Genomic DNA, 27,914 nt, shown 5'->3' with positions numbered 1-27,914 from the left:
ATAAACTGAAATAAACTTGGAAAACTACAAAAAAAAGAAAAAAGAATAAGAAGAAAGACAGGGACTGTTTGTCTCAATGCTGGGGACCACAACTTACAACCAGTAGATGATCAGTAAATGCTTGATGAGTGAAAAGGCCCCTGATTCTTACCTGTTAGAACCTGAGGCCAAGAGAAGTGGCTGGCACAGTTCTTCCAAAGCTCTGTCCCAGCAGAACCAGAACATCTAACATCTCCACCTACATCCCAACTCCCTGTCCAATAATAGTTTTTAAATGTCTATGTATGTTTAAAAATGGCTGAATTCCTCATTATTTCTTAATGGCCTTTAGTTTGTAAGGCAAAACTAGTAGGCACCACATATTTAACCCACATAAGCACCACGATTTGCCTTCAATGCTCAGCTAAACCCCAGGGAAATGTATTACATGTCTGACGGTTTCATTTCCTTGATTGACAGACACGGAATTTGGAAGTTTGGATAGCCTGGTTCTAGGAACCAGAGCTTCCAAAGTATCAATACATGTGGTTTTCTCTTCATGTGATCACAAACCAGCAATAAAGTCCACCATAAATAATCTATTGTACATTTTACTTTGACAATAAACTATAGGAAAGAGTTCAACTGAATATATCACTGAAGGAGTAAGTAATTGATGGCCCTGAAGCCTTTTGGGCAAAGCAGGCCTATAATCTTTGCAGTATAATACTTATTTGGGCTTCTATTTTCCTGAAAGAATGAGATTCTGCTAAGAGATAGAGGAAGGGGAGGAAGACAAGCACCAGTGTGCTGACTGCTCTAAGATTAGAGACTTTGAAGATTTAAACTTGATCCCAAATTCTTGAATAATAAATAAATCAGCATCTGGAGAAGCCTACAGGTCTTGAACATGAAGAACCTGGTTAACTGTGGTCATGAGCACCCAGAGGCTGAAATAACAGAAATCCAGTCCCACTTAAGGCTCCCAACTTGATGACCATAGTTTTTATGTTAGCTGACAAAGTGGAGCAACTTCACAGCTATAATAGTATGGACTTCTCCAAATACTTCCTCACTATAGCTTCATAATAAAATGAGATCTGTATGGGCCTTTGTAGTTAACCATTCTGTGCTTGGCTCACTGCCTGGGCCAAAAAATATGTTTGAATACATCTACACAAGATGCTTCCCTGAATAATTAGCATTAATCCTCACAAGAGTCCTATGAAACAGGAAGGGCATGTGAAATTATTCCCATTTCACAAGAAAGGAAGTTCCCAGATAGCATTTCCTCATTATCAGTAAGGTTCACTAGTCACTGACAATGAGCTAAGTGTTGTGAGTATATTAATAAGCTTATTTCTAACACAGTCAAAAACTGTATTAATAGAATCCCCATTTAGAGATAAGAAAACAGACACAAAGAAATTAAGTAACCAGCACATAAGAATTATATTAATATAGCTATAACCTACTATTACCATTTGTAACTAGCACCAGGACTGAACCCAGGCAGCTGACTTCAGGCAGAGTCACACTTTTAAACCAAGACAGACCACATCCTGCCTTGTGATTTGCCTGCCCAATAGGATCCATCTGCTCTGGCCTTGGTCACATGGCGAGTTGATGGCCAGGCCAAGGCTACTCCTGTCCTCCCTCCAGTCCACATACCTGCCTCAACAAGTCCTGTCAATCATTGCCTACAAAAACAAAGCTGCCCTGGGCCTCAGCACAAGTCCAACTAACTGAACAGAGGGGCATGTACACTGATGAACTAATGCTTCATAGAAACCCAGGTCAGGAGGCTACCTTCAGAAGCAAAACAAGTCAAAGGCCTCAAGATGGAAGAAAAAAACCACTGAGAAACCTCCAGGGACACTCATATTGAGAAATTTACTACTGAAGATACATGTGCTATGTACTACAAAGGGTCTTACATGTCACCAAGTGTCCACTGTAAAACTATAAAGTTAGTTTCTTTGAAAAAGATGCTTACATTTTACCAATTTGGAATTTTAATGAATTTTTATTACTATTTTTATGTAAACCTCAATGCATGGGCATATGTCAGAGTTCTGTGATTCCAGAAATGGATGGGAAAAGAAAGAAACACACAGCCTGTGTCTTGCAGTTTCATTGTAAGAAGGTTCTATCTAGACAACGGCCTAACTTAACACTATATGACACAGCCAGCTTTTAGAAACTGGTCAACAACATTAAAACATCTTTGCATCTAACATAGGATATTTTATATGCCACATAACAAATGGGTTTCTAAGTCATTCTGCAAAGTGAACATTTATCTTTACACACACACTAAAATTGGAAAAAAAAACTTATATGCCCCTATATTCAGATCAGTAAAGTTTTTTGTAGAAAATAGATCAATATGCACAGTGATTATCTTCTAAGTATCTCATCCACTTTCAAATATCAAATGTAATCAGGAACTAAATGCATTAATAATACATACTTACTGAGAAACTTGGTGTCTGACTTACCTATTGGATTTCTATCGAAGAACAACATTGGTGCTCTGAAAATGGACTCCAACATTTTGTTGTGCAAAGTTTGTGAAGAGTTAACAAGGACGTAGAATATCAACAAAGATCTTGTGATGCCAAAAAGGATGATACCTACAGTTAGAACTGAAATAAAGTAACATCACTCAGCAAAAGATCTCTGCCTTTCCTTCAATTATGTGAAAGCATGGCAGACAGCTTACAAAAATGTTATGTGTTTTATTCTATAAATATAATTTATAGAATAAAGTATATATAATTTATATAAATTCATAAATTTATATAAATTCAGCTATAGACTATAGAATAAATATATAATGGATTCTATGAGAGTCTAATACATTCACTAGGTATATTTACACATAAAAATATTAAAATAAGTATGGTTCTCTTATTAAATAGAAACAACATGAGAAAAAAAATCAGGTGTAAAATACAAACTCAGATTTTCCTAATCCAATTACAAGTACTAATTAAAACTCAGAAGAAAGAAAATGATAAAAAGTAGTATCTTCCTTTTGCCATATTTCAAATCTCATTATTTATAACATGTCCCATAATCTAAAATTGAGAAATGTTTTGATACCACCATGAATTAAAAGGGAATAAGAGAGATGACTTACCATTTCCTTATAAATGGTAAATGTATATGGAAATTTACTTCCATGTAAAGAAACTATTTCCATGCCCAAGCAGCTTTAAAGAGTATAAAAAGACCATATTAAGTTGCAAGCAGACAATCTCTTTAATAATTGAATTGCAAGAAAACATGTACTACATTTTACCATGAGATAATAATCAAAATGAGCAAGTAATCTCTCACTAAGTGTTTTATAGAAACACAAAGCATGGGGGTGGTCCTAAGATGGCAGAGGAATAGGACAAGGAGACCACTTTCTCCCCCAAAAATTTATCAAAAGATCATTTGAATGCTGAGCAAATTCCACAAAACAACTTCTGAATGCTGGCGGAGGACACCAGCCACCCAGAAAGGCAGCCCATTGTCTTCTAAAGGAGGTAGGACACAATATAAAAGACAAAAAGAGAGACAAAGAGGTAGGGAACAGAGACCCATCCTGGGTAGGGAGTTGTGAAAGAGGAGAAGTTTCCAAACACCAGGAAACCCTCTCACCAGCGGGTAGGTGGGGAGTTTTGGAATCTCAGAGGGCAACATAACTGGGATGAAAATAAATAAATAAATGAAACCCACAGATTATGTGCCTAACCACAACTCCCAGCAGAGAAGCAGCCCAGATGCTCTCATCTGCCACCAGCAAGCAGGGACTGAACAGGGAGGCGCTGGCTGCATTGCTTCAGGTAAGGACCAGGCCTGAATGCCCTGAGGACAATCTGAGGGAGCTAACATGAGACAGCAACCCAAACTGTGGGATAGCCAGAGAGAAAAAAAGAAAGAGAGAGAGAGAACTTTCCCGTGAAAAGCTCTAACCCAAGGCACTGCCAGGCCCACTCACAGAACAAAGGACTGAGTGAATACCTGAGGAGAGCTAGCCGGCTGCGGACCGGCCCATCCCCCACCAGAGGCAGAGAGGCAGGCAGGTGACATCCAGAGCTGGAAAGGGGCAATCTGGGCCCCAAAGGTGGCATCCTCCACCAAATTGCGAGCAGGCTCCCAGTTGCTAACCAAATGTTCCTGGGATCCTGGACGGTTGACATCCAACAGGAGGGTCACAGCTAGAGATCAGCTCCCCAGAGGAGACACACAGCACACGTGGGACGGTGCTCCCACTATGCTCCCAGGAAACCAAGCGGCTGGGACCTGGGAGGCGATATGACGCACTGCACACCTGGGGAGTGTGCTCACCAAGCACCTCATCACCTGAGCTGCTTGGACCTGGGAAGGGCACAAAACACAGGCCCAACCAAATATGTGCCTTTGTGGAGTACCTGAGAACCTGAACCTGAGCAGCTTAGACCTGGGAAGTGCATGCAACCCAGGGCCCGCTTTAGACAGTTCCCCTGCAGAGCAACCTGGAGCCTGAGCAGTGTAGACAGGGATAACACAGGCGCCGTGAGTGGGGGCAAACCCAGTGTGGTCCAGACAATGCGAGCACTCCCCACAAATGCCAGTGATATTTGTTTGCAGTGTTCCTCCCTCCCCACAGCACAACTGAACAAGTGAGCCTAAATAAGTGACCACCTTTGCCCCCTTGTGTCAGGGCGGAAATTAAACACTGAAGAGACTCGCAAACAAAAGCCGCCAAAATAAACAGAGGGAACCGCTTTGGAAGTGACAGGTGCAACGGATTAAAACCCTGTAGTTAGCACTGACTACATTGGAAGGGGTCTATAGACCTTGAGAAGAAGTATAAGCTGGAACAAGGAATTATCTGAAACTGAACTGACCCATCACTGCCTGCAATAGCTCCAGAAATTCCTAGATATATTTTACTATTATCATTTTTTAAATTTTACTTTATTACTTTTTTACTTTATTACTATTTACTTTATAGTAAATATAGTAAAAAATATAGTAAATATAGTAAAAAAGTAAATAGTAATATTTTATTACTATTTACTTTTATAATTTTACTTTATTAATCCATTAATTTTCATTTTTATAACCTACTATTATCTTGCAAAAAAAGAACCTATTTTTAAAGCAAATTTCATATATGCTTTCTATAATTTTTGTGATTTTGTTTTTTTTTAATATTGTATTTTTGAGAGTTTAACCTCTACTCTTGATTTTCAATCTTTGCTTTTGGGTATTTGTTATCAATTTTGTACCTTTAAGAATCCAATCTTCAATACCCATTTTTACTTAGGAGTGTGATTACTGGCTTGATTGTCCTCTCCCTCTTTTGACTCTCCTTGTTCTCCCCCAGGTCACCTCCATCTCCTCCCTCCAACCTCTTCTCTACCCAACTCTGTGAATCTCTTTGGGTATTCTGAGCTGTGGAGAACACTTAGGGAAATGATCACTGGCTAGATCTGCCTCTTGCCTTTTGACACCCCATGTTCTCTTCTTGGTCACCTCTATCTCCTTCCTCCCTCTTCTCTTCTCTATGTAACTCTGTGAAACTCTCTGGATATTCCAGGCTGTGGACAGCACATAGGAATTTTATTACTGGCTAGATTTCTCTCTCCCCTTTTGATTCATCCTCTTCTCCTCCTGGTCACCTCTATCTCCTTCCTCCCTCGTCTCTTCTCCATGTAACTTTGTGAACCTCTCTGGGTGTCCCTCACTGTGGAGAATCTTTTCTCTTTTAACCTACATGTTTTAGCATTGGTGCTGTATGGATGGAAAAGTCTTCAGGCTACTGTAGAATAAGACTGAAAGCCAGAGACAGGAGGCTTAAATCCAAAACCTGAGAATACCAGAAAACTCCTGACTCCAGGGAACATTAATGAACAAGAGGTCATCCAAAAGCCTTCATAACTACAATGAAACCAAGCTCCACCCAAGAACCAACAAGTTCCAGAGCAAGACATACCAAGCTAATTCTCCAACAACACAGGAACATAGCACTGAGCATTAAAATACAGGCTGCCCAAAGTCACACCAAACCCATAGACACCTCAAAACTCACTACTGGACACTTCATTGCACTCCAGAGAGAAGAGATCCAGCCCCACCCACCAGAACACTGACGCAAGCTTCCCTAACCAGGAAACCTTGACAAGCCACTCATCCAACCACACCCACAGGGAGGAACCTCCACAATAAAGAGGAACCACAAAGTTCCAGCATACAGAAAGGCCACCCCAAACACAGCCATCTAAACAAAATGAAAAGGCAGAGAAATATTCAGCAGGTAAAGGAACATGATAAATGCCCAACAAATCAAACAAAAGAGGAGGAGATAGGGAGTCTACCTGAAAATGAATTCAGAATAATGATAGGAAAAATGATCCAAAATCTTGTGAACAAAATAGAGTTACAGATATATAGTCTAGAGACAGGAATTGAGAAGATGAGCAAATGTATAACAAAGACCTAGAAGAAGTAAAAAAGAGTCAATCAATAATGAATAATGCAATAACTGAGATCAAAAGCACTCTGGACGGAGCCAACAGTAGAATAACTGAGGCAGAAGATAGGATAAGTGAGGCGGAAGATAGGGTAAGTGAGGTGGAAGATAGAATGGTGGAAATAAATGAAGCAGAGAGGAAATAAGAAAAAAGAATTAAAAGAAATGAGGACAACCTCAGAGACCCCTGGGGCAATGTCACATGCCCCAACATTCAAATCATTGTAGTCCAGAAGAAGACAAAAAGAAAGGCCATGGGAAACTACTTGAGGAGATAATAGTTGAAAACTTCCCTAAAATGGAGAAGGAAATGGCCACCAAAGCCCAAGAAACCCAGAGAGTCCCAAACAGGGTAAACCTAAGGTGAAATACCCCAGACACATATTAATCAAATTAACCAATATCTAACAAAAAGAACAATTAAAGGCAGCAAGGGGAAAACAACAAATAACACACAAGGGGATTCCCATAAGGATAACAGCTGATCTTTCAATAGAAACTCTTTAGGACAGAAGGGAATGGCAGGACATACTTAAAGTAATGAAAGAGAAAAACCTACAACCCAGATTACTATACCCATCAAGGATCTCATTCATATATGAAGGAGAAATCAAAAGCTTTACAGACAAGCAAAAGCTGAGAGAATTCAGCACCACCAAACCATCTCTTCAACAAATGCTAAAGGATCTTCTCTAGACAGGAAACACAGAAAAGGTGTATAAATTCGAACCCCAAACAACAAAGTAAATGGCAATGGGATCATGCTTATCAATAATTACCTTAAATGTAAATGGGTTGAATGCCCCAGTCAAAAGATAAAGACTGGCTGAATGGATACAAAAGCAAGACCCCTACATATGCTGTCTACAAGAGACCCACCTCAAAACAAGGGACACATACAGACTGAAAATTAAGGGCTGGAAAAATACATTTCATGCAAATGGAGACCACAAGAAAGCAGGAATAGCAATATTCACATCAGATAAAATAGACTTTGAAATAAAGACTGTGAAAAGAGACAAAGAAGGACACTACATAATGATTAAAGGATCAATCCAAGAGGAAGATATAACAATTATAAATATATATGCACCCAACATAGGAGCAACACAATATGTGTTGCAAATCCTAACAAGTATGAAAGGGGAAATTAATAGCAACACAATAATAGTGGGAGACTTTACTACACCACTCACTTTAATACACCTATGGATAGATCAACTAAACAAAATTAGCAAGGAATCACAAACTTTAAATGATATAATGGACCAGTTAGACTTAATTGATATCTATCAGACATTTCACCCCAAAACAATGACTTTCACCTTTTTCTCAAGTGCACACGGACCCTACTCTAGGATAGACCACATCCTGGGCCATAACTCTAGCCTTGGTAAATTAAAAAAAAAAGAAATTCTAAGTATCTTTTCTGATCACAAGATTAGATATCTGCAGTAAGATTAGATATCAACTACAGGGGGAAAAAAAGACTATTAAAAATACAAACACAAGGAGGCTAAACAACACACTCTGAATAACCAATAAATCAGAAGAAATCACAAAAGAAATCAAACTATGCATAGAAACAAATGACAATGAAAGCACGACAACCCAAAACCTTTGGGACTCAGTAAAATCAGTGCTAAAGGGAAGGTTCATAGCAATACAAGCTTATCTCAAGAAACAAGAGAAAAATCAAATAGATAACCTAACTCTACAACTAAAGCAACTAGAAAAGGAAGAAATAAAGAAACTAGGTTTAGTAGAAGGAAAGGAATCATAAAAATTAGGGCAGAAATTAATGAAAAAGAAACAAAGGAGACTATGGCAAAAATCAACAAAGCTAAAAGCTGGTTCTTTGAGAAGATAAATAAAATAGACAAACCATTAGCCAGATTCATCAAGAAACAAAGGGAGAGGAATAAAATCAACTAAATTGAAATGAAAATGGAGAAATCACAACAGACAACACAGAAATAAAAAGGATCATAAGAGACTGCTATCAGCAACTATATGCCCAAAAAATGGACAACTTGGAAGAAATGGACAAACTCTTAGAAAAGTATAACTTTCCAAAACTCAACCAGAAAGAAATAGAAAATGTTAACAGACCCATCACAAGCATAGACATTGAAATTATAATCAGAAATCTTACAGCAAACAAAAGCCCAGGACCAGATGGCTTCACAGCTGAATTCTACCAAAATTTAGAGAAGAGCTAACACCTATCCTACTCAAACTCTTCCAGAAAATTTCAGAGGAAGGTAAACTCCCAAATTCATTCTATGAGGTCACCATCACCCTAATACCAAAACCAGACAAAAATGCCACAAAAATAGAAAACTACAGGCCAATATCACTGATAAACATAGATGCAAAAATCCTTAACAAAATTCTAGCAAACAAAATTCAACAACATATTAAAAAAATCATACATCATGACCAGGTGGGCTTTATCCCAGGGATACAAGGATTCTTTAATATCCGCAAATCAATCAATGTGATACACCACATTAACAAATTGAAAAATAAAAGCCATATGATTATCTCAATAGATGTAGAGAAAGCCTTTGACAAAATTCAACACTGATTTATGACAAAAACTCTCCAGAAGGCAAGCATAGAGGGAACATACCTCAACATAATAAAAGCTATATATGATAAACCCACAGCAAACATTATCTTCAATGGTGAAAACCTGACAGCATTTCCCCTAAAGTCAGAAACAAGACAGGGGTTCCCACTCTCACCACTACTATTAAACACAGTTTTGGAAGTTTTGGCCACAGCAGTCAGAGAAGAGAAAGAAATAAAAGGAATCCAGATTGGAAAAGAAGAAGTAAAACTCTCACTGTTTGCAGATGACATGTTCCTCTACACAGAAAACCCTAAAGACACCACCAGAAAATTACAAAAGTTAATTAATGAATATAGTAAAGTTGAAGGATATAAAATTAATACACCTTGTATTCCTATACACTAACAATGAGAAAACAGAAATAGAAATTAAAGAAACAATTCCATTCACTGTTGCAATGAAAAGAATAAAATACTTAGGAATAAATCTACCTAAAGAAACAAAAACCCTATATATAGAAAATTATAAAACACTGATGAAAGAAATAAAAGATGACACAAATAGAGAAATATACCATATTAATGGACTGGAAGAATCAATATAGTGAAAATGAGTATACTACCCAAAGCAATCTATGGATTCAATGCAATCCCGATCAAGCTACCAATGGTATTTTTAAGAGAACTAGAACAAATAATTTTAAAATTTGTATGGAAATACAAAAAAACCTCTAATAGCCAAAGCAATCTTGACAAAGAAGAATGGGACTGGAGGAATCAACCTGCCTGACTTCAGACTATACTACAAAGCTATAGTCATCAAGACAGTATGATACTGTCACAAAGACAGAAATATTAATCAATGGAACAAAATAGAAAGCCCAGAGATGAATCCATGGACCTATGGACACCTTATCTTTGACAAAGGAGGCAAGAATATACAATGGAGAAAAGACAATCTCTTTAACAAGTGGTACTGGGAAAACTGGTCAACCACTTGTAAAAGAATTAATTAGAATACTTTCTAACACCACACACAAATATAAACTCAAAATGGATTAAAGATCTAAATGTAAGACCAGAAACTATAAAACTCCTAGAGGAAAACATAGGCAAAACACTCTCTGACATAAATCACAGCAGGATCCTCTATGACCCACCTCCCAGAGTACTGGAAATAAAAGCAAAAATAAACAAATGGGACCTAAATAAACTTAAAAGCTTTTGCACAATGAAGGAAACTATAAGCAAGGTGAAAAGACAGCCTTCAGAATGGGTGAAAATAATAGCAAATAAAGCAACTGACAAAGAATTAATCTCAAATATATAGAAACAGTTCCTACAGTTCAATTCCAGAAAAATAAATGACCCAATCAAAAAATGGGCCAAAGAACTAAACAGACATTTCTCCAAAGAGGACATACAGATGGCTAACAAACACATGAAAAGATGCTCCACATCACTCTTTATCAGGGAAATGCAAATCAAAACCACAATGAGATACTATCTCATACCAGTCAGAATGGCTGCTATCCAAAAGTCTACAAACAATAAATGCTGGAGAGGGTGTGGAGGAAAAGGAACCCTCTTACACTGTTGGTGGGAATGCAAACTAGTACAGCCACCATTGAGAATAGTGTGGAGATTCCTTAGAAAGCTTCAAATAGAACTGGCATATGACCCAACAATCCCACTGCTGTGCATACACACCGAAGAAACCAGAACTGAAAGAGACACATGTACCCCAATGTTCATTGCAGCAATGTTTGCATTAGCTAGGACATGGAAGCAGACTGGATGTCCATTGGCAGATGAATGGATAAGAAAGCTGTGGCACATATACACAATGGAATATTACTCAGCTATTAAAAAGAATGCATTTGAATCAGTTATAGTGAGGTGGATGAAACTGGAGCCTGTTATACAGAGTGAAGTGAGTTGGAAAGAAAAGCAAATACAGAATAATAACACATATATATGGAATTTAGAAAGATGGTAATGATGACCCTATATGCGAGACAGCAAAAGAGACACAGATGAATAGAACAGTGTTTTGGAGTCTATGGGAGAAGGTGAGGGTGGGGTGATTTGAGAATAGCATTGAAACATGCATATTATCATATGTGAAACATATCTCCAGTCCAGGTTCAATGCATGAGAAAGGGTGTTCAGTGCTCGTGCACTGGGATGACCCTGAGAAATGGGATCAGGAGAGAGGTGGAGGGGGGTTCAGGATGGGGAACACATGTATACCCATGGCTGATTTATGTCAACATATCGCAAAAACCACTACAATATTGTAAAGTAATTAGCCTCCAATTAAATTAATTAATTAAAAAAGAAACACAAAGCATTTGGAAATAAACACAATAACCTAAATTTAACTTTATTAATGACATAAATGAGTAACTGCTATGCATACAAAAATGAAAATAGCCCTCTTAACATCCCTTGAATTCACAATGCTAAAGAGAGTGGAGAAACTTCTGTAATATACATTCCATCAAATATTTTGTTTTCCTCTTTAGCTGATGTGTCATTGTTATTTCAGCTTTAAAAGCTGTTCAAATTCCTGAATTCCATCAATAAGCATTTGCCTTAGCCTACTGGGCTTCGCTGGTGCTTCAAATGGTAAAGAATCTGCCTGCAGTGCATTGAGACCCTGGTTTGATCCCTGGGCCAGGAAGATCCCCTGGAGTAGGAAATCACAACCCACTCCTGTATTCTTGCCTGAAAAATTCTATGGACAGAGGAGTCTGGCAGGCCACAGGCATTGGGGTCATAAAGCCAGACACAACTGAGTGACTAACACACCATCCTATATGAATATATAATGTAAGTCCATCTTTCTTTCTTTATGTTATCATAGTTTCTCAATTCAGAAGGTAAACAACTAATGGATTCACATTTCTTAGCAAGTGATCAACATAATAAATACCAAATTTCAATGAGTGGGTTCTAACAAAGATAACACACTCTACCTTTGTAGAAAGCTTGTATGAGGGTTTCCTGTGGGAATAGATAATATTTGAGGTGAGGATTTCCTTTAAAAAGTATATAACGCTACATATATTCTAAGCACTCCTGTGAAAACACAGAGAGCTGTGTTAATATTGGCCTGGCAAGCCAGATATTAATCACATAGTTGAGGACACAATAACATTGTGATCTCAAGGAAAGAAAGAGAAGGAATTCTAATTTCTAGACACTGGATTTCTCCCTGCTTAACTTCTTTCTTAAGTAGTGAAGCCCAAGAGATGAGTGTGGTGAAGGGGACTTTGCATACCTGCAAGGGAATAACACTTTTACGTGGGACACTTGCTGCCAAAGGATTTCACTCAGGATCAATAAAAGTCATGGTTTATTCAGAAAGAATTGAAACAATCCAAACAACAGGGTGGGGATCCATTTCTAATCCCCTTGCCCATTCATGTAATGATGTAAGCTTTAGCTAAAGCAACCTATTAGAATAGACGATAGAACATATTTCCAGTGGCTGATTTTCTCAATACGCAATGCTGGTTTAACTACCAAAATCCAGTGCAGAGCAAATTAAGAGTCTTCATGCACCCACTTTCTTCTAGTAGATTTTAAAAATACTCATTCTAATTAACTCAATGAGTAAATGCAACTCAGACTCTTCATCTGTTAAGACATTATTGAATTACTCCCGGGAGCTCTAGTTGTTCACCCAGGCTCCTAGTAAACACCTCAGACTCTCGTATAACAGACCAGATGATTTACCTGAGTGAACTGTTAAGTACCAGCCAGAATCAGGTATCTCAATTACCCTTCCTTTTCCATATGCCATGGCATATAGGGTACTCTGTCCATTTGCCCTAGGGAAAAGGGAAGACAAAGAAAAAATATTACACTCTAGATAGAATTTAGGTAAATAACAGAAAAATTAACCTCAATTTAGGAGACGTGTTTTACGGTGGAAAATGGTTCCCAGCTCACTGGGCCCTGTGTCCGTCTACCTTATAAAAAGTCCATTTGAATCACAACTTTCATCTCTAAGAACGTGAGGAAGCTTCTGAGGGTCAAATACGGGGATAGTCTCACTCCATCAGCCAGAAATTTACTTCTTTTTCAGAGAAACTATGTGAGAGTCAGAAGAAGAGGCTGAACAAGCCCCAACTATCCCCCCTGCTGTGGGAAAGTGAGGCTTCATGTAGACTTCACAGCCCTTTGAGTCAGACCAGGAATCACTCACCAGTATGCAAGCCACCAATCCTGCAGGACGTAGGCAACCTGCAGCAGGAAACAACAGTCACTCACACACTGACATCACTGAGCCTCACACCCCGCTCACTAGGTTGGGAGATGGAAAGGCTCCAGAACGTGGAGATGGTCCTTCCAGCTCAGGTCTGTGCCAAGCCCCACACCCCAGATGACCACAGGTCAGAGGAGGGCATGCTACATTTTAATATCTTTACAAGACATTCTTTTACTTCCTAGAATCTCTCTGTTATATACAAACACCACCTCACCTCAATAAGTAAGCCTCACTTATTTTCCTCACAGATTTCATTCAGTGCAAACCAAAATGGACTGCAAAGCATAATAAAAACAGTATAAAAGTCAGGACTTTTCAAAGAAAAAAAAATTTGATAGAAACTGTGATGATCAAGTTTATGTGTCAGCTTGGCCAGGCCAGTCTCTAGTGGTTCAACCAAACCCTCGTCTAGATGTCACTATGAAGGTATTCAGTGGATATGATTCACATCATCCTCAGAACTGAAGTAGAGGAGATCACCCTCAACACTGTGGTGGCCTTGTCCAGTCAGTCAAAGGCCTGATGAACAAAACCTGAGGCTTCCTGGAGGAGGAAGAAATTTTGCTTCAAGACAGCAGGGTCAGCTCCTGCCTGAGGTTCCAGCCTGTAGGCCTGCTTTTCTGATTTCACATTGACCAGCTAGACTGCACAACCTCATGAGCCAGTTCTCTAAAATAAATCTCTTAATATATATATTAAACATGTTAATAAATTAAATATTAATGTAATAATAAATTAAATAAATACAGTATAAACAATATGTAGATACCAAGAAGAGGGCACAAAACCGAAATAAATGTTTTTATTTACCTGAGCTGTGATGTTCACTAAAATAAGGAAAATGATGATAATCCAATGTGCACTGGCTGTGAAGTAATTCTCATAGGCCTTAAAACCAACTCTTCCAACCGAATGGCCCTCTAGTGGTAATGTAACCTGGATAGTCTCAGTCTGGGAGGGAGAACGGCAGTGAAAACAAAATTTTAAGTAAGGAACCCTCAAATTTCAAAAGTTTGCAATGCCCTCCACTGCAAAGCTGTGAGGAAACAGATACATCTCATATGCTCGTAGGAGTGCAGGATGGTCCATTTCCTACAGAAAAGGGTGTGCAAATGTCTAGCCAAACCATATATGCATTTACCCTTGGACTCAGCCATCCTACTTTCAGAAATCTATTAGAAAAAGAACATCATTTGCATGAAATTATTCACTTGTTGGGTGGCTTTGCTTAAAGTCAATCATGACTCTCAGCACAAGCACAACTACCTGATTCAAGTACAAATGCAGAAGCTTCTTCCAAAATAATACACAAAGTGATATGGCACTAACATATCCCTCTAAATGACTTGTATCACTTCCAATAATAGAAACATAAAACATACTTGGTGCTCAAAATCCTAGACAAATACAGCAAAATAAGTTCACACAGGAAGTTGAAATAATGTGAGTCTGGACAGCACAGGACAGCATATGACCCAAATCTATTTAATCCCTGAATTTCAGGGAGTGATTCCTGAGTGTAGAATGTGAGGAACTAATCTGAATATTTATCAGAATCATCCAGGTTCCTAGGTCTGGATATTGTGGGCTTGGATACCAAGAAGTACCTATGTATGTTTTTTAAGAGAGAGCTAGTGCTTTTCTTCATTTCTGTCTGTAGGACCTAGAATGCATTATAGAGTCACATGAGCCAAAGATGTACTCAACTCTATGCTGACCACTGGACATTCAAGGTGAATACGATGTGGCTCTAGGTCTCAAAGGGTAGTAAAAAAGGAAAACAAGAACTAACTCTAAAGTGTCTGGCCTACAACAAATGATTTAACAAAGGGGCAAAATATTACCATCAACCACCTGCAGCCAGAACACTCCAAAATATAGGAAAAGTAGCTGATTTAATGTGGTCACAGAAAGACTCAGTCTAAGGGGGTCTTCACATTAAACCTCTAGATGCATAAGGGAAGTTGGGAGCCACCAGAGTGAGTAGGATGTAACTATGGTAAACTGATGAGTTCTCATATCACTGTGAGCCACAAACAGCTGGAAATTCATAGCAGTGCACCCACTACTGAGCTCCATAAGATTCTTCATCCTACACCCAAAGGAGAACACCAAGCAGGCTTGCTTCCTTCATGCTTTTCTAATTCTACCAAATCCATGGAAGGAGAGTTGGAATCTTAGGATCTACTTTGGGATAAACAAAGATGTCATGAGAGAAGCAGACTGAAGGTCCACAAGGCGACCAAGAGCAGACAGACAAGGGCATGTTGCAGGATGAGAAACTCACATCTTGGTCCTCTGGAGCTGCATCTTTCAAAGAGGGTCTGGAAGACGGTTGAGACTGAACTGAAGACTTGGAGATCAGAGTGAGTGTTCCTGGACCTGGAGATGGTTCAGCCTCCTCTATCTTCTCCCATAAAATAATATCTTCAAAATCTATCCCAGATTTTGAAAACTCAGCAAAAGTCCCCTTTTGCATAACTTTGCCCTAAAATAAAGAATTTGAGAGGAATTAATTTACATTTGATAATATTAATCCAATCTACATACTAATTAAGGAAAGTTAACTAGTCTTAAATTATTATTTTCCTAAGAAAATTATCTCTAGATTTGGAATTCTGGTGAAAAAATCTAGTTCAGTTCAGTTACTCAGTCACGTCTGACTCTTTGTGACTTCATGGACTACAACACGCCGGGCCTCCCTGTCCATCACCAACTCCCAGAGCTTGCTCAAACTCATGTCTATCAAGTCAGTGATGCCATCCAACCATCTCATCCTCTGTCATCCCCTTCTGCCTTCAATCTTTCCCAGCATCAAGGTCTTTTCCAGTGAGTCAGTTCTTTGCAACAGGTGGCCAAAGTTTTGGGGTTTCAGCTTCAGCATCAGTCCTTCCAATGAATATTCAGGACTGGGTTCCTTCAGAATTGACTGGTTTGATTTCCTTGCAGTCCAAGGGACTCTCAAGGTTCTTCTCCAACACCACAGTTCAAAAGCATCAATTCTTCAGTGCTCAGCTTTCCTTATGGTCCAACTCTCATATCCATACATGACTACTGGAAAAATCATAGCTTTGACTAGTTGGACCTTTGTTGGCAAAGTAATGTCTCTGCTTTTTAATATGCTGTCTAGGTTGGTCATAGCTTTTCTTCCAAAGAGCAAAATGAGCATGGTATTCACTGTAAAACCCTGTGCTAGGTGCTGGGGGATATGAAAGAAATGTATGTTCATGTTTTAAAAATGGAGGCCATTGACATAACTACCATGGGAACTCAGGGATGCTAAAACTACAGATGTAGGTAGAAGTATCATTACAGGATTTTTGGACAACATGGAAATTGAGAGAAGCATCATGTTAAAATGCAAGCAAGTAGTTAATTGGGGAAGATATTCCAGGAAAGAAACTTAAGGCTGACCCAGACGTGGCAACAAGCACATCTCCAGAGGTAATGGTCTCTTATCAAATCTTCACAGACCATTGTTATAGTATCATGTGCTCCACTGGGAGAAAGACATGTAGGAACCAGCCCTAGACAGAGAACCCATGAGCTTTATCTTCATGGTCTTTACCACTTCCCACAAATGCAGGAAGTTCCCAACTGAAAATTCAATATTCTACCTGCCATAATATTTAAACAGAGAGGCATTGAGACTGAGGCGTCTCTAAATCCTTGACCTCCCATGCCAGCAAACCAATAACTAAGAACCAATGCACTCAGATCTAACAACAACAACAACAAAAAATTAAAAAAATTAAAACTTAAGAACAACCAGTCACAAGCAGTCAACGAGGTATCCTCTACTCAGGCAACCGTTTAGGCTACAGTCAATCTAATCATTTTCTTTGAACACATGTGACACATCATTGCAGTTTCCCTCCTTTTGTTGTTGTTCTGTTGCTCAGACATGTCCAACTCTTTGTGACCCCACAGACTGCAGTACACCAGGCTTCCCTGTTCTTCACTATCTCCCTGAGTTAGCTCAAACTCATGTCTATTGAGTCAGTGATGCCATCCAACCATCTCATCCTCATCCGTCTCTTACAAAGTCCTATAAAATAATGTGCAGATACCTTCACTATATTCTGACCCCACGAAAAGGCTCAGCTCATTCACTCAGTGTCAAACAAAATATAGGGAAAAATCACAGGATGCAAAACTAAACAGAGGAGAGCATCTCTGGTTAAGGCAGGTCAGATGGAAGAAGGTGCCCCAGGACCATAGCTGGGACCTCTCACCCTATTTCTTGAGGTGGTCCATTGTGAGAAACTCAATGAAGCATTTGGGTACTGTCTATACTACAGAATTAGAAAATTATTCAGGGTATACTGTGCCTTGTTCCACTTGGGAGGCAAAATTCAAATACTTTATTTAATGAAATTACCATTTTCTACATAGTACCTATAAGACGCACAAGGAAACAAGTACTGGTACAAGGATAGGAATTTCACTGAGCAGCCAAGCACAGACAACTCTGAGAGGCTGAGAGGGCAACCATTCCCTTTCTGCTGTTAGAGATGAACCAGACAAAGAGTAAGGATGGACCCCAGCTCATCCAGGGGTGCTCATGAGTGGACAATAGTTGTTCTGATAGCACTAAAATTGGGGGTAGTGTCCTCAAAAGAAGCAATAAGGGACCCTAAAAGATCTAGGGACAAACTAAATAGGTTACTCTGTCTCCCACTGATCCTGTGCTCATAATATTGTCATCATTGGGGTTTTACACACTAGTATCATCTTCTTCCATCATGAAATTAACTGCTATCAAATCTGAGAAACCTGAACTCCCCATTCCTGAAAGAGCAGTTAACAGTTGACATGAGATATTGCTTCTAGAGAGGCAGAGGTTCCGCATTTAATAATCTTTCTTAGGACAAAAGTTCACTTGATAAATGAGGGATCTGACCAACCTAGACAGCATATTAAAAAGCAGAGACATTACTTTGCCAACAAAGGTCCAACTAGTCAAAGCTATGGTTTTTCCAGTGGTCATGTATGGATGTGTGAGTTGGACCATAAAGAAAGCTGAGCACCAAAAAATTGATGCTTTTGAACTGTGGTGTTGGAGAACACTCTTGGACTGCAAGGAAATCAAACCAGTCAATCATACAGGAGATCAGTCCTGAATATTCATTGAAAGGACTGATGCTGAAGCAGAAACTCCAATACTTTGGCCACCTGATATGCAGAGCTGACTCATTTGAAAAGACCCTGATGCTGGAAAAGATTGAAGGCAGGATGAGAAGGGAACGACAGAGGATAAGATGGTTGGATGGCATCACTGACTCAATGACTTTGAGTAGACTCTGGGAGTTGGCAATGGACAGGGAGGCCCGGCGTGCTGCAGTCCATGGGGTAGCAAAGAGTCAGACACAACTGAGCAACTGAACTGACTGACCAAGGGCCAGTGGAACAAACAAGGGTTAATGACAGAGGTGCTGAGGCCCAGAGACAAAGAAGCCAAGGTCTGAATCATCAAACAACCAGTAAGCCTGAAATATTCTCACTAATCTCCACCCCATCGCCAGCCATGCTAGGAGTTGGGGTTGATTGTTAGCCCCCCAAAAAGTAAGTTCAAGCCCTAAACATTATGTCTGTGAACATGATCTTATTTGCATTCAGTGTCTTTGTAGATGTAATGAAGTTAAGATGAGGCCCCACTGGAACAGGGTGACCTTAAATCCTATGTGACTGATATCCTTATGAGAAGAGACTCAGACACGGGGACAACAGCCATGTGACATCAGAGGCAGAGACCACAGTGCTGCAGCTGGAAGCCAAGGAACACAAGGAAGATCCATGAACACCACCAGCTGGAAGGAAGGATTCTCCCCTGGAGCCTTCAGAGAGAGCATGGCCCTGCCAGTACCTGGATCTGGGATCTATAGCCTCCAGAACAGGGAGACGATAAACTTCTGTTGTTTTAACTCACCCAGTTCGTAGTGCTTTGTTACAGCAGCTCTAGAAACTGATATCCTATCCTGAGTCCACACTTCTGTCTCCTCAGCTTTACTAAGACTTCTAACTGCTTCTGCTGCCGCCCTTCCAGTAACCATCAGAGGAATCTCTTAACTCCAACATCAGACCACATTGCTTTTCTGCTCTGGACCATCCAAGGCTTCCATCCCATTTCCAGGCTCGCTGCCCACTGCAGAGACCAGCTCCCTCCACGTCCCCCTGCTCACTCTCCTCAGACACACTGGTCTTCCCGCTGTTCCTCCAACCTGCTAGTCAGTTCCTTCCTTAGGACCCCCTGCCTCAGGCCCCTTCCCCCAGGTGTTGCACGGCGCCCACCTTCATGTCATTCAGACCCCATGAGGCACCAGCTCCTCAAGGAGACAGCCAGGATATCACCCTCCTTGTCACATTCATCCCCATAAGAACAGGAGTCCTGTGAAGGCAGGGCCTTGTCTTCCTGCTGCACAGGCTGCCACACGTATCGGGCACATAGAGACCTGGGCAGGAAGACCCGCAGAGTGGGCATCTCTGACCCAGGTGCTTGGCTACCCAACTTTGCTTCCAGTGTTAATGGAAGATGCTCTTTAGGCAAATTGTACTTGACAATCATGTGGATACAAACAGGTCTCAGTAGCTCTAAGTTCCAAGTAAAAAACTTTGACTTAAGTTGTATAAGGGGAAAACACAAGTTATAAATAAAATAACATCATTATCCTTAACAAATTTCAATAGAACAGTAATATTTCAGTAGTCCTGTGGTAGCGCTCCTACATGCTTTAGTGTTTATGTGGCTTCAAGTTTAATAGTGACACTTTACAGGTCTTTGGATTGATCCTCAAAGACCTGAATAGCATCAGCTCTGAGAAAAAGAGGGAGTTAAATTGAGGGAGAAGAGGACATTTACCATGAATCCAAGGCGAGTGACCTGCTGGGAGGTCTGGCCTTCAACACACCTGAGTGCTAGCAATTTCACAGGCTTCTAGAAACTACTTACATCTTTCAGTACCAGAATCTGACTTGCATCCTTTAGGTACTGCAGCTGATGAGTCACTAAGATTGTGATCTTCTCCTTCAAGACCTGACGAATACACCTACAAATATAAAAGGTATAGAATGCAAATGCACATTAGTGGGGGTGCTCCAAACTGAAAACACATATTCTGAAAACATAATGAGACAAAAACAACACAGCAAAGGTCTATAGTTTAAATAAAAAAATAAATAATACAAATTAAATACAAATATGCCAATGATCCTGAGTAGGTCCTCAAATTTATCAGCAGCAAATGTGAACCCAGCACTGCTAAAAAAAAAAATCTAAAAACAGTCCAGTGAAGGAGGCACTTGCTAAATTTTTTCTAAAAACTCAGCTTAACAATAATTTACATTTCATAATGAAAAATAATTGAGCAATACTGAGATTCCAAAACTTGACTGAACTTAATATTTTATCACTATGTGGGAAGGGGAAAAGAGGCATCTATGTTATATAAAAATGTGTGCATTTTCCTTAGACAATTTTCTAGGGGATTATTTATGATTTATGATGTATACATTAACAACAAAAAATTAATAGAATCTTGGTAACCTTTGCTAGAGTGACTTTTCTAGACACTTCTTCCCAAATAATATTAAACAGAAAATGAATGCCAACGTGGCCTCCATCAGTCTCTACAACAGTCCCAGTCCCACCCAGGAAACCAGTCTTCTTTCATAAGGATTGAACACCTTCCAAATATGAAAATTAAAGAACAGAATTCAGATGGCCCAAATCACAATGGGAATCATCCAATGGCCAAAAGACACACCAGTTCTCTTAGGCAAGACCCTTGTGTGATCAGGCCACCCAAAATGGCTATTCTCTTGCTCTCTATACATCCCCTTTTTGACCAGTGTCTGCTTCACCTACACCTACTTACATGACTGACCTTCCTATATGCTTGTCCCAGGGCCCAGCTAATGATGGCTCTAGCTTCAGATCACAATCTTCCATGATGCTTGTCAAAGGGGCAAGAGGGACATGACCCTCTGCTGGTTTTCATGGTGACCAATGGCCCACCCTGACATCAACTTCCCCTATAACAGGTAATGCCCCCCCTCTCCTGCCACCTTGCCCTGGGAGCAAAGACTACCACCACGTCCTGTTCTGACGTGGGCCTCAAATGATAGGATGCCCTTCCAGGATTTCCTTTGCACATGTAAGTTGGCCCTAATAATTAAACCATATGTGTGTCTGTCACTGATTCTGGGCTCTTTCTTAAGTCTAACCTGGGCAAGTAACAGGCCTGGCAGGTCTGGAAGGCCAACAACCTCTCTCAGTATCCAACCTTAAGTGTGTTTTTACAGTAACTTCTCCAATGCTTCACATTTTTAATGCAGACCCCTGGGAACTCAGCCCCAGTCTCATCCCACAAGGTCCACAACCTCTCCAGGGAAGAAAGTGGCTGGATTTGGGGCCCCGGTGACCACAGTCAGGGCTGCAAGCAGGTACTCTAGGTGCCCAAGTCCCTCACAGAGCAAATCTCAGGAACCTGGGCCAGAACTCAGCCTGTTAGTGAGTTAGATGGAGAGTGTGAAGGCAGAAGATTGCAGCTCAGTCCCTCTCATGAGCCTGATGTCAGACGAGTGATGAAACCTCAGTTTCTTCATCTCAAAACAAGGCCAAGGACAACTCACCCACAGGTTCTGAGAAATCAAACCACCAATCCACTCAGTAAATGTCAGCCCCCTTCTCCACTCCTCCCTAACCATGAGCAGTCATGTGCTTTGGAGTCATGACAGAAAAGTCCTAAGGGGACACTCTGGACACTGGGTCTGTGACCAGAAGCAAGACCCCAGGATGTAGACACATACACCATTGCTTCATTAAGTCCAAAAGGATTCATTTTTCCCTTTGACATATCTTAGTTCAGCGTTTGTGTCTAAGATTCCTGAGTGAGTAAACCTCTTCAGACTTAGTACTAAAGCTTTTAATGGAACTGTTTCTCCTTAATTCATAATTACTTGCCAACAGTCCCTGAAGCCAGATGTTAATCAAATCTGATGGGTTTCTATGTCCAAGATGGAGCAACCCAAAAGTGGTAAAATGTTTGCTTCCTAAAATTCCATCAGAGATGAAGTAATATAAATAATTACAACAAAGTGGCCAATTAATGACTTTGAAATTTTCCTAAATAATGCTTTTTATCCATCTCTAAGAAGATAGCCTATTTTTCAAGTTTCAGAGTAAAGATTTCCAAGTTATGTCATAAAAATTATTGATTCAGAAACAAGTTAACTGTTAAATCTATATAAGGGCTGTGTTAATTCTATTTATTGGGTTGGCCACAAAATTCCTTTGGGTTTTTCCACAACATCTTACAGAAAAACCCAACTGAACTTTTTGGCCAATCCAGTATCATTCTCTATAGGGGCTGTGTTAAGAGGAGACACATTCCATGGTAGAGGGGATACAAATAATTCAGAATCCACACCTTCATCCATTCAATCAGCAGAGGTTTACTGAGGTGCCACTCTCTTGACGTACATCACAGGTCAAGAAAGCAGACATTATTTTGCACCATGTAAAAGGGGGATATACTGAACGAGTATAGGACATGTACTATCAGGCCATGATGTGTGCTCTGAAGAAAAAGCAAGGGGGCTGCTGTAGTTGGGGAGACTACAGATTCTCTGGGGAAGAGACCTGAGATTCTCTGGGGAAACATCCCTGGAAGAAGACACAGCAGGTGCAGGAATCTGGGACAGAACATGCTGGGCTGAGGCGCCTTCCTGCATTCACAGCTTCTAGGGGTGGGGAGACTCATAAATGGTCAAGTGCACCCGCTGAGGGCTGTGGGAAGACAGAGGGCATGGGCTCCGCCTGGAGGAACGGGAGGCAATGGCAGATCCCGTCTTCCATCTTCCTTCTGTGTCCTGGTGCACTGTTCCCTGGCTCTGGGACAGAGGGGCCAGTATATATAGACAGACAGGGGTGAGAAAGGACCCCCACAAAGCCAGAGCAGTGGATTATTAAGTAGGTGTGGGGAAGAGCTAGACAGGCTGATGGGGGCAGATGGCAAAGAAGCCTGTTCTCTGCGGACCTGGAGCTGCTTCCTGAACATGGGAGGAATGGGAGGGGAGGGCAGGGGGAGGTCTATGAAGGGCTGGAGCAGGAGGGTAAGCTGTGTAGACAGCAGCATGGGAGTCTGATCAGGACAGACCTGAAAAGCTGATGACGCAGGAGGCAGGGATCTGGTGATGTGGGGCTGAGCCAGGAAAGGATCCATGGCTGGACACAAGTGAACCTGCATCAGTTTATCTAAGGACTCTCACCTTCTATAAGTAATAGAACCCACTTAATCATCACAAAATATAGTTATAAAAATCACAAACATTAGTAAGCTGGTATATATTAATATACTCATGACTAAAGGAAGCTGATAATGGCAAGTAGGAGTGTGATTCATTCACTTTTAATAGAAAATATTTACCACGACTAAGCTTCAACACGACCACCATCTCTCATAGCATATTGTTCCGTCCAATTGCCTAACTCATTGAGAACATTCTCAGTCACTGTTGAGTGATGTACTAAATTGCCTTTGTGATCCCTGCCCTAAGTTTCCCCAAAGAATGTGGTTCTGATTAGCATACAAGTCTTAACAAGCTTGCTTCTATTAAGTGTACATCCAAGGTCATTAAACCAAAAGGTTGGAGAGGACTTTATAAACATGTTATAAACACCTCACCTTTATAAACACCTGAGAGAGTTTTTGTGTTCAGCACACTGATACATGGCAATCAGTAAACTTTCCCTTCCCCTCCCTGTGACACAGACACAAAAGCCAGCAGAAACTGCTCTTGCAGTGATGGGGAACTTGTGCAGATGCACACAAGACAGGGTAGCAGACATTTGCAAGTTCAAGGTAGAGTGCTGGGAACAGGGAGGCTGAGCTACTCATGATGCCAGGATAGTGGGGGATGGAAATTCATGTCTTGGTACTAGTATCCCATCACTGAACTCACGACAAGCCACAAGGCACTACCTAAGGGAAAAATCATCAGTGAAAGTGTTGGTCACTCAGTCATTTCTGACTCTTTGCAACCCCATGGCCTATAGCCCACCAGGACATTCTGTCCATGAGGATTCTCCAGGCAAGAATAGTGCCATGCCCTCCTCCAGGGGGTCTTCTTGACCCAGGGATTGAACCCAGGTATCCTGCATTACAGGCAGATTCTTTACCATCTGAACCACTAGGTACTTTAAATAAGAGAAAATTTATCAAATCACAATCAAAAGAGGGTGGGAAAGGGGGGGGGGGTGGTCAGATTGGAGTGTGGGCCATGCCACATGTCAGCTGCCCTGCTCTCTTTTGTTCTGAAAGATTCAATGCTAATGTGTAATTTTTGTGTGTGGTAAAATATACATAACATGAAATTTACCATTTTAACTATTTTTTATGCATACAGCTCAATGGCATTAAGTACATTCACATCATTGTGTAACCATCACCACCATCCATCTCTAGAGCTCTTTCATTGCCCCAACACTAAGCACCTTTCACATACAGCCTTCAGTGGTACCTGCCTCATGACCCCTGCTTAATGGATTTGGAATCCCAGCTCCTCATATCCAGAGCTCAGAGCTCCTCATATATCTCTCTCACTCACTCCACCGATCTGCTTAAGTCTCTTTACTTTGCTATTTAGGATTTGCTGTGAATGAATTCTATTCCCCCCAAAATTCATGTGATGGCACATTGACCACCAGAACCTTAGAATCTGGTGACAGAACCTTTAAAGAGGTAATTGCTACCCTTAATTAGAGTGGGCCTAATCCAATATGACTGGTGTTCTTAGAAGAGGAGACTAAGACATGAGGACAGAAACACAGGGGTGTGCGTGAACAGAGAGAGGACCATGTCTGAAGACACAGTGAGGAAGCTGTCATCAGAAGATAAGGAGAAGGTCTAAGGAGAAACCAAACTGCCCACACCTTGATCTTGAGAATCTAGCCTTTAGAACTGTGAGAGAATGAATTTCAATTATTTTCGCACTGCTCCCCCAACACTGTCATCTCTAAAAACCTGCTGTGACTGAATGTTGGTGCCCTCAAAATACATACATTGAAACCTAATCCCCACTGTGAAGGTACTGGAGATGGGGCCATTGGGAGGCGAGGTCATGAGGGTGGAGTCTGCCTGAATGGGACTAGTGCCTTTATAAAAGGGACCCACACAGCTCCCTCACCCCTTCCACCACATGAGGACACAGGAATTAGGTTCTCACCAGACACCAAATCTGCCAACACCCTTGGACTTGCCCAGGCTCTGGTCTCGGTGAGATCAGCCTGGACAGACACAGCCCCAGCAAACTAACACAGGACCTGACAGCGAGAATTCCCAAAAAGCTTCTCTCTGCTGTACAACCTGCCTCCTCCAGGCGACAATGTGCCTTCTGTTCTCACAGCCTCGTTTCCTGTGCTTCTACTCTTCCTCCAGCAAAGGGAACTGGGTCCTATTTTCAGCCTCTACATACATACCCAGCTTGCACAACCCCAGGGCACTTCCTGCCCAGCCCGGGGCACAGGGAGCTTTCCAACATTCAGTTCCATTCAGCACTTACTATCCTGTATGCTGCTAAGTAGCCTCAGTCATGTCCGACTCTGTGCGACCCCACAGACAGCAGTCCACCAGTCTCGCCCATGCCTGGGATTCTCCAGGCAAGAACACTGGAGTGGGTTGCCATTTCCTTCTCCAATGCATGAAAGTGAAAAGTGAAAGTGAAGTCGCTCAGTCGTGTCCAACTCTTTGTGACCCCATGGACTGCAGCCTACCAGGCTCCTCCATCCATGGGATTTTCCAAGCAAGAGTACTGGAGTGGGGTGCCATCGCCTTCTCCAACTATCCTGTATAGAAACCTCTAAACCCTGACTCAGCTGACCTTTTCCCAGGCATCTGTCTTAACAAGCTCCACATTGAGACAGGTTCCTCAGAGGCTGAAATGAGAGTTGGGCTTCCTAGTCTCCCTTATGCTGCCCAGTGTAGTCCTTCCCCTCTCCTGGCTCTCCGTCCTCCTTATAAACTAAGAGGTTTTGTGCAGGGACATCTGTAAGGGCATTGATCCCAGTGCACACAGCAGGGCATTAATAAGTGCAGCTGGAAGGCTTGTTGGCCTTAACAAGGTGGACAACAGCAAGGTAAGCAACCACGGGGTAGATGTGGATGCTGTTGTAGCAAAAGCAAGCTCATGCAGCTTTCAAAAAGGCCAGTCTAGACTCCATCAGAGGCTTCAGTCAGCGTGTATGAGGACACATTATTCACAGAAAAACGTAAGAGTTGTTCTACTTCAGTCATTCTGTGGCCAGGCAAAAGCAATTTGTATTCCAGAAACACAAAAATGAAAGTCAAGATTTCCACCAGATTCTAGATCTCTAGTTACACATTCAGGTTAACCCTACATCATGGGTCTAAGTATTAATTCAAATAAGCATCCATGAAGCAATGCTAAATGATTAAATTCATACTTAGATGTGGAATAAGTTAGTCTTAATTCTAGGCCTTATTAAGAATTTCCAAACCTAAAGAATAATAAGCATAAACCAACAGGGCCTTTCCACAGAAGCCCTGTGTCAGTACGGAAAATTTTGCTTCTAATGTGCCTTAAACACATGATGGAGGAAAAGGACTGACCCTAAGTACTTGATTCCTGGGTCCAACTCTACAATTTAAAAATTATTCATCATCTTTCTTATTTCAAGGGTATGGATCCATCACAGTGTCTGGTTATCAACTGCAGGTCACAGGGAAATCTCCCATCTATTCCTCACTCCCTAAAGCACAGACCCCTCTGTCCTTCACACATTGGAAGCACCTTCTGTATTTTCCTGCCCTCATGACAGGAAATACCTTCTGTATTTTCATGACCTCATCATAATGCAAAATTTCTCTACTATGGATCTTCTGTGGAAGGGAGGGAGAGGAGAGAGGGACACCAGGGCAGAGCGAGCTGAGTTTCCTGGAGCACAAAGGCTTTCCTGAGCTCTCTTCCCTGATCTCTACAGGGTTCCTGGAAAGCAGACATGATAGAAAATAGGAGCAAACTCACTGTTCGAACAAGTGCCTGCTGACTTCTGCATCCACTGCGCTGAGTGGATCATCCAGGAGGTAGATGTCTGCATCCTGATACACGGCTCTAGAAAACAGAGAGAGACATCAGGAGAGGACACGTCACACTCCCTGGGTCTCATCTCTGAATCATGATGGCTTTCAACAACTCCAGGTTAATTCAAGAGCCCAGGGAAAGGACCAAGACCGTGCTTCACACAGGCCCACCTTGTGAGTGGGTTCTGCGTGCTCACATCCACTAGGAGTCGCGGAGGAGGAGGGGCAGGATGGCAACTGAAATCCCATTTACCTGGCGAGGCTGACCCGGGCTTTCTGTCCTTCACTCAGCGGGGTTCCCCGGTCTCCTATTTCAGTTAGATCATTTTCCTTCAAAAGCTGTAAATCCTACATGAAGATAGAAAAGGAGAAAAAAAAAAAAAGATCTAAAATATGTTCTCCTCCCGCCATCCTAACTTTTTAGCATCAGTTCTCCACACAGTGTTTGATCAACAACAACGAGTAT

General features: G+C 41.1%; 1 protein-coding gene across 1 annotated transcript in view; it reads right to left on the bottom strand.

The window, feature by feature from the left end:
- Positions 1-27,914, bottom strand: part of LOC113902126 (multidrug resistance-associated protein 4-like) — a 205,451-nt gene that overhangs the window by 112,565 nt on the left and 64,972 nt on the right. The window contains exons 12-19 of the mRNA XM_027557081.1: positions 27,702-27,796; positions 27,393-27,479; positions 20,299-20,395; positions 15,637-15,837; positions 14,160-14,300; positions 13,287-13,324; positions 12,815-12,909; positions 2,481-2,627 (exon numbers count right to left, since the gene is read on the bottom strand). Coding sequence (XP_027412882.1) covers positions 2,481-2,627; positions 12,815-12,909; positions 13,287-13,324; positions 14,160-14,300; positions 15,637-15,837; positions 20,299-20,395; positions 27,393-27,479; positions 27,702-27,796 — 901 coding nt within the window. The remainder of the gene's footprint in view (positions 1-2,480; positions 2,628-12,814; positions 12,910-13,286; positions 13,325-14,159; positions 14,301-15,636; positions 15,838-20,298; positions 20,396-27,392; positions 27,480-27,701; positions 27,797-27,914) is intronic.

This window comes from Bos indicus x Bos taurus, chromosome 12 (genome assembly GCF_003369695.1).
Source record: "Bos indicus x Bos taurus breed Angus x Brahman F1 hybrid chromosome 12, Bos_hybrid_MaternalHap_v2.0, whole genome shotgun sequence".
NCBI classification, from domain to species: Eukaryota; Metazoa; Chordata; class Mammalia; order Artiodactyla; family Bovidae; genus Bos; species Bos indicus x Bos taurus.
This window is presented reverse-complemented; position numbering and strand designations above follow the sequence as displayed.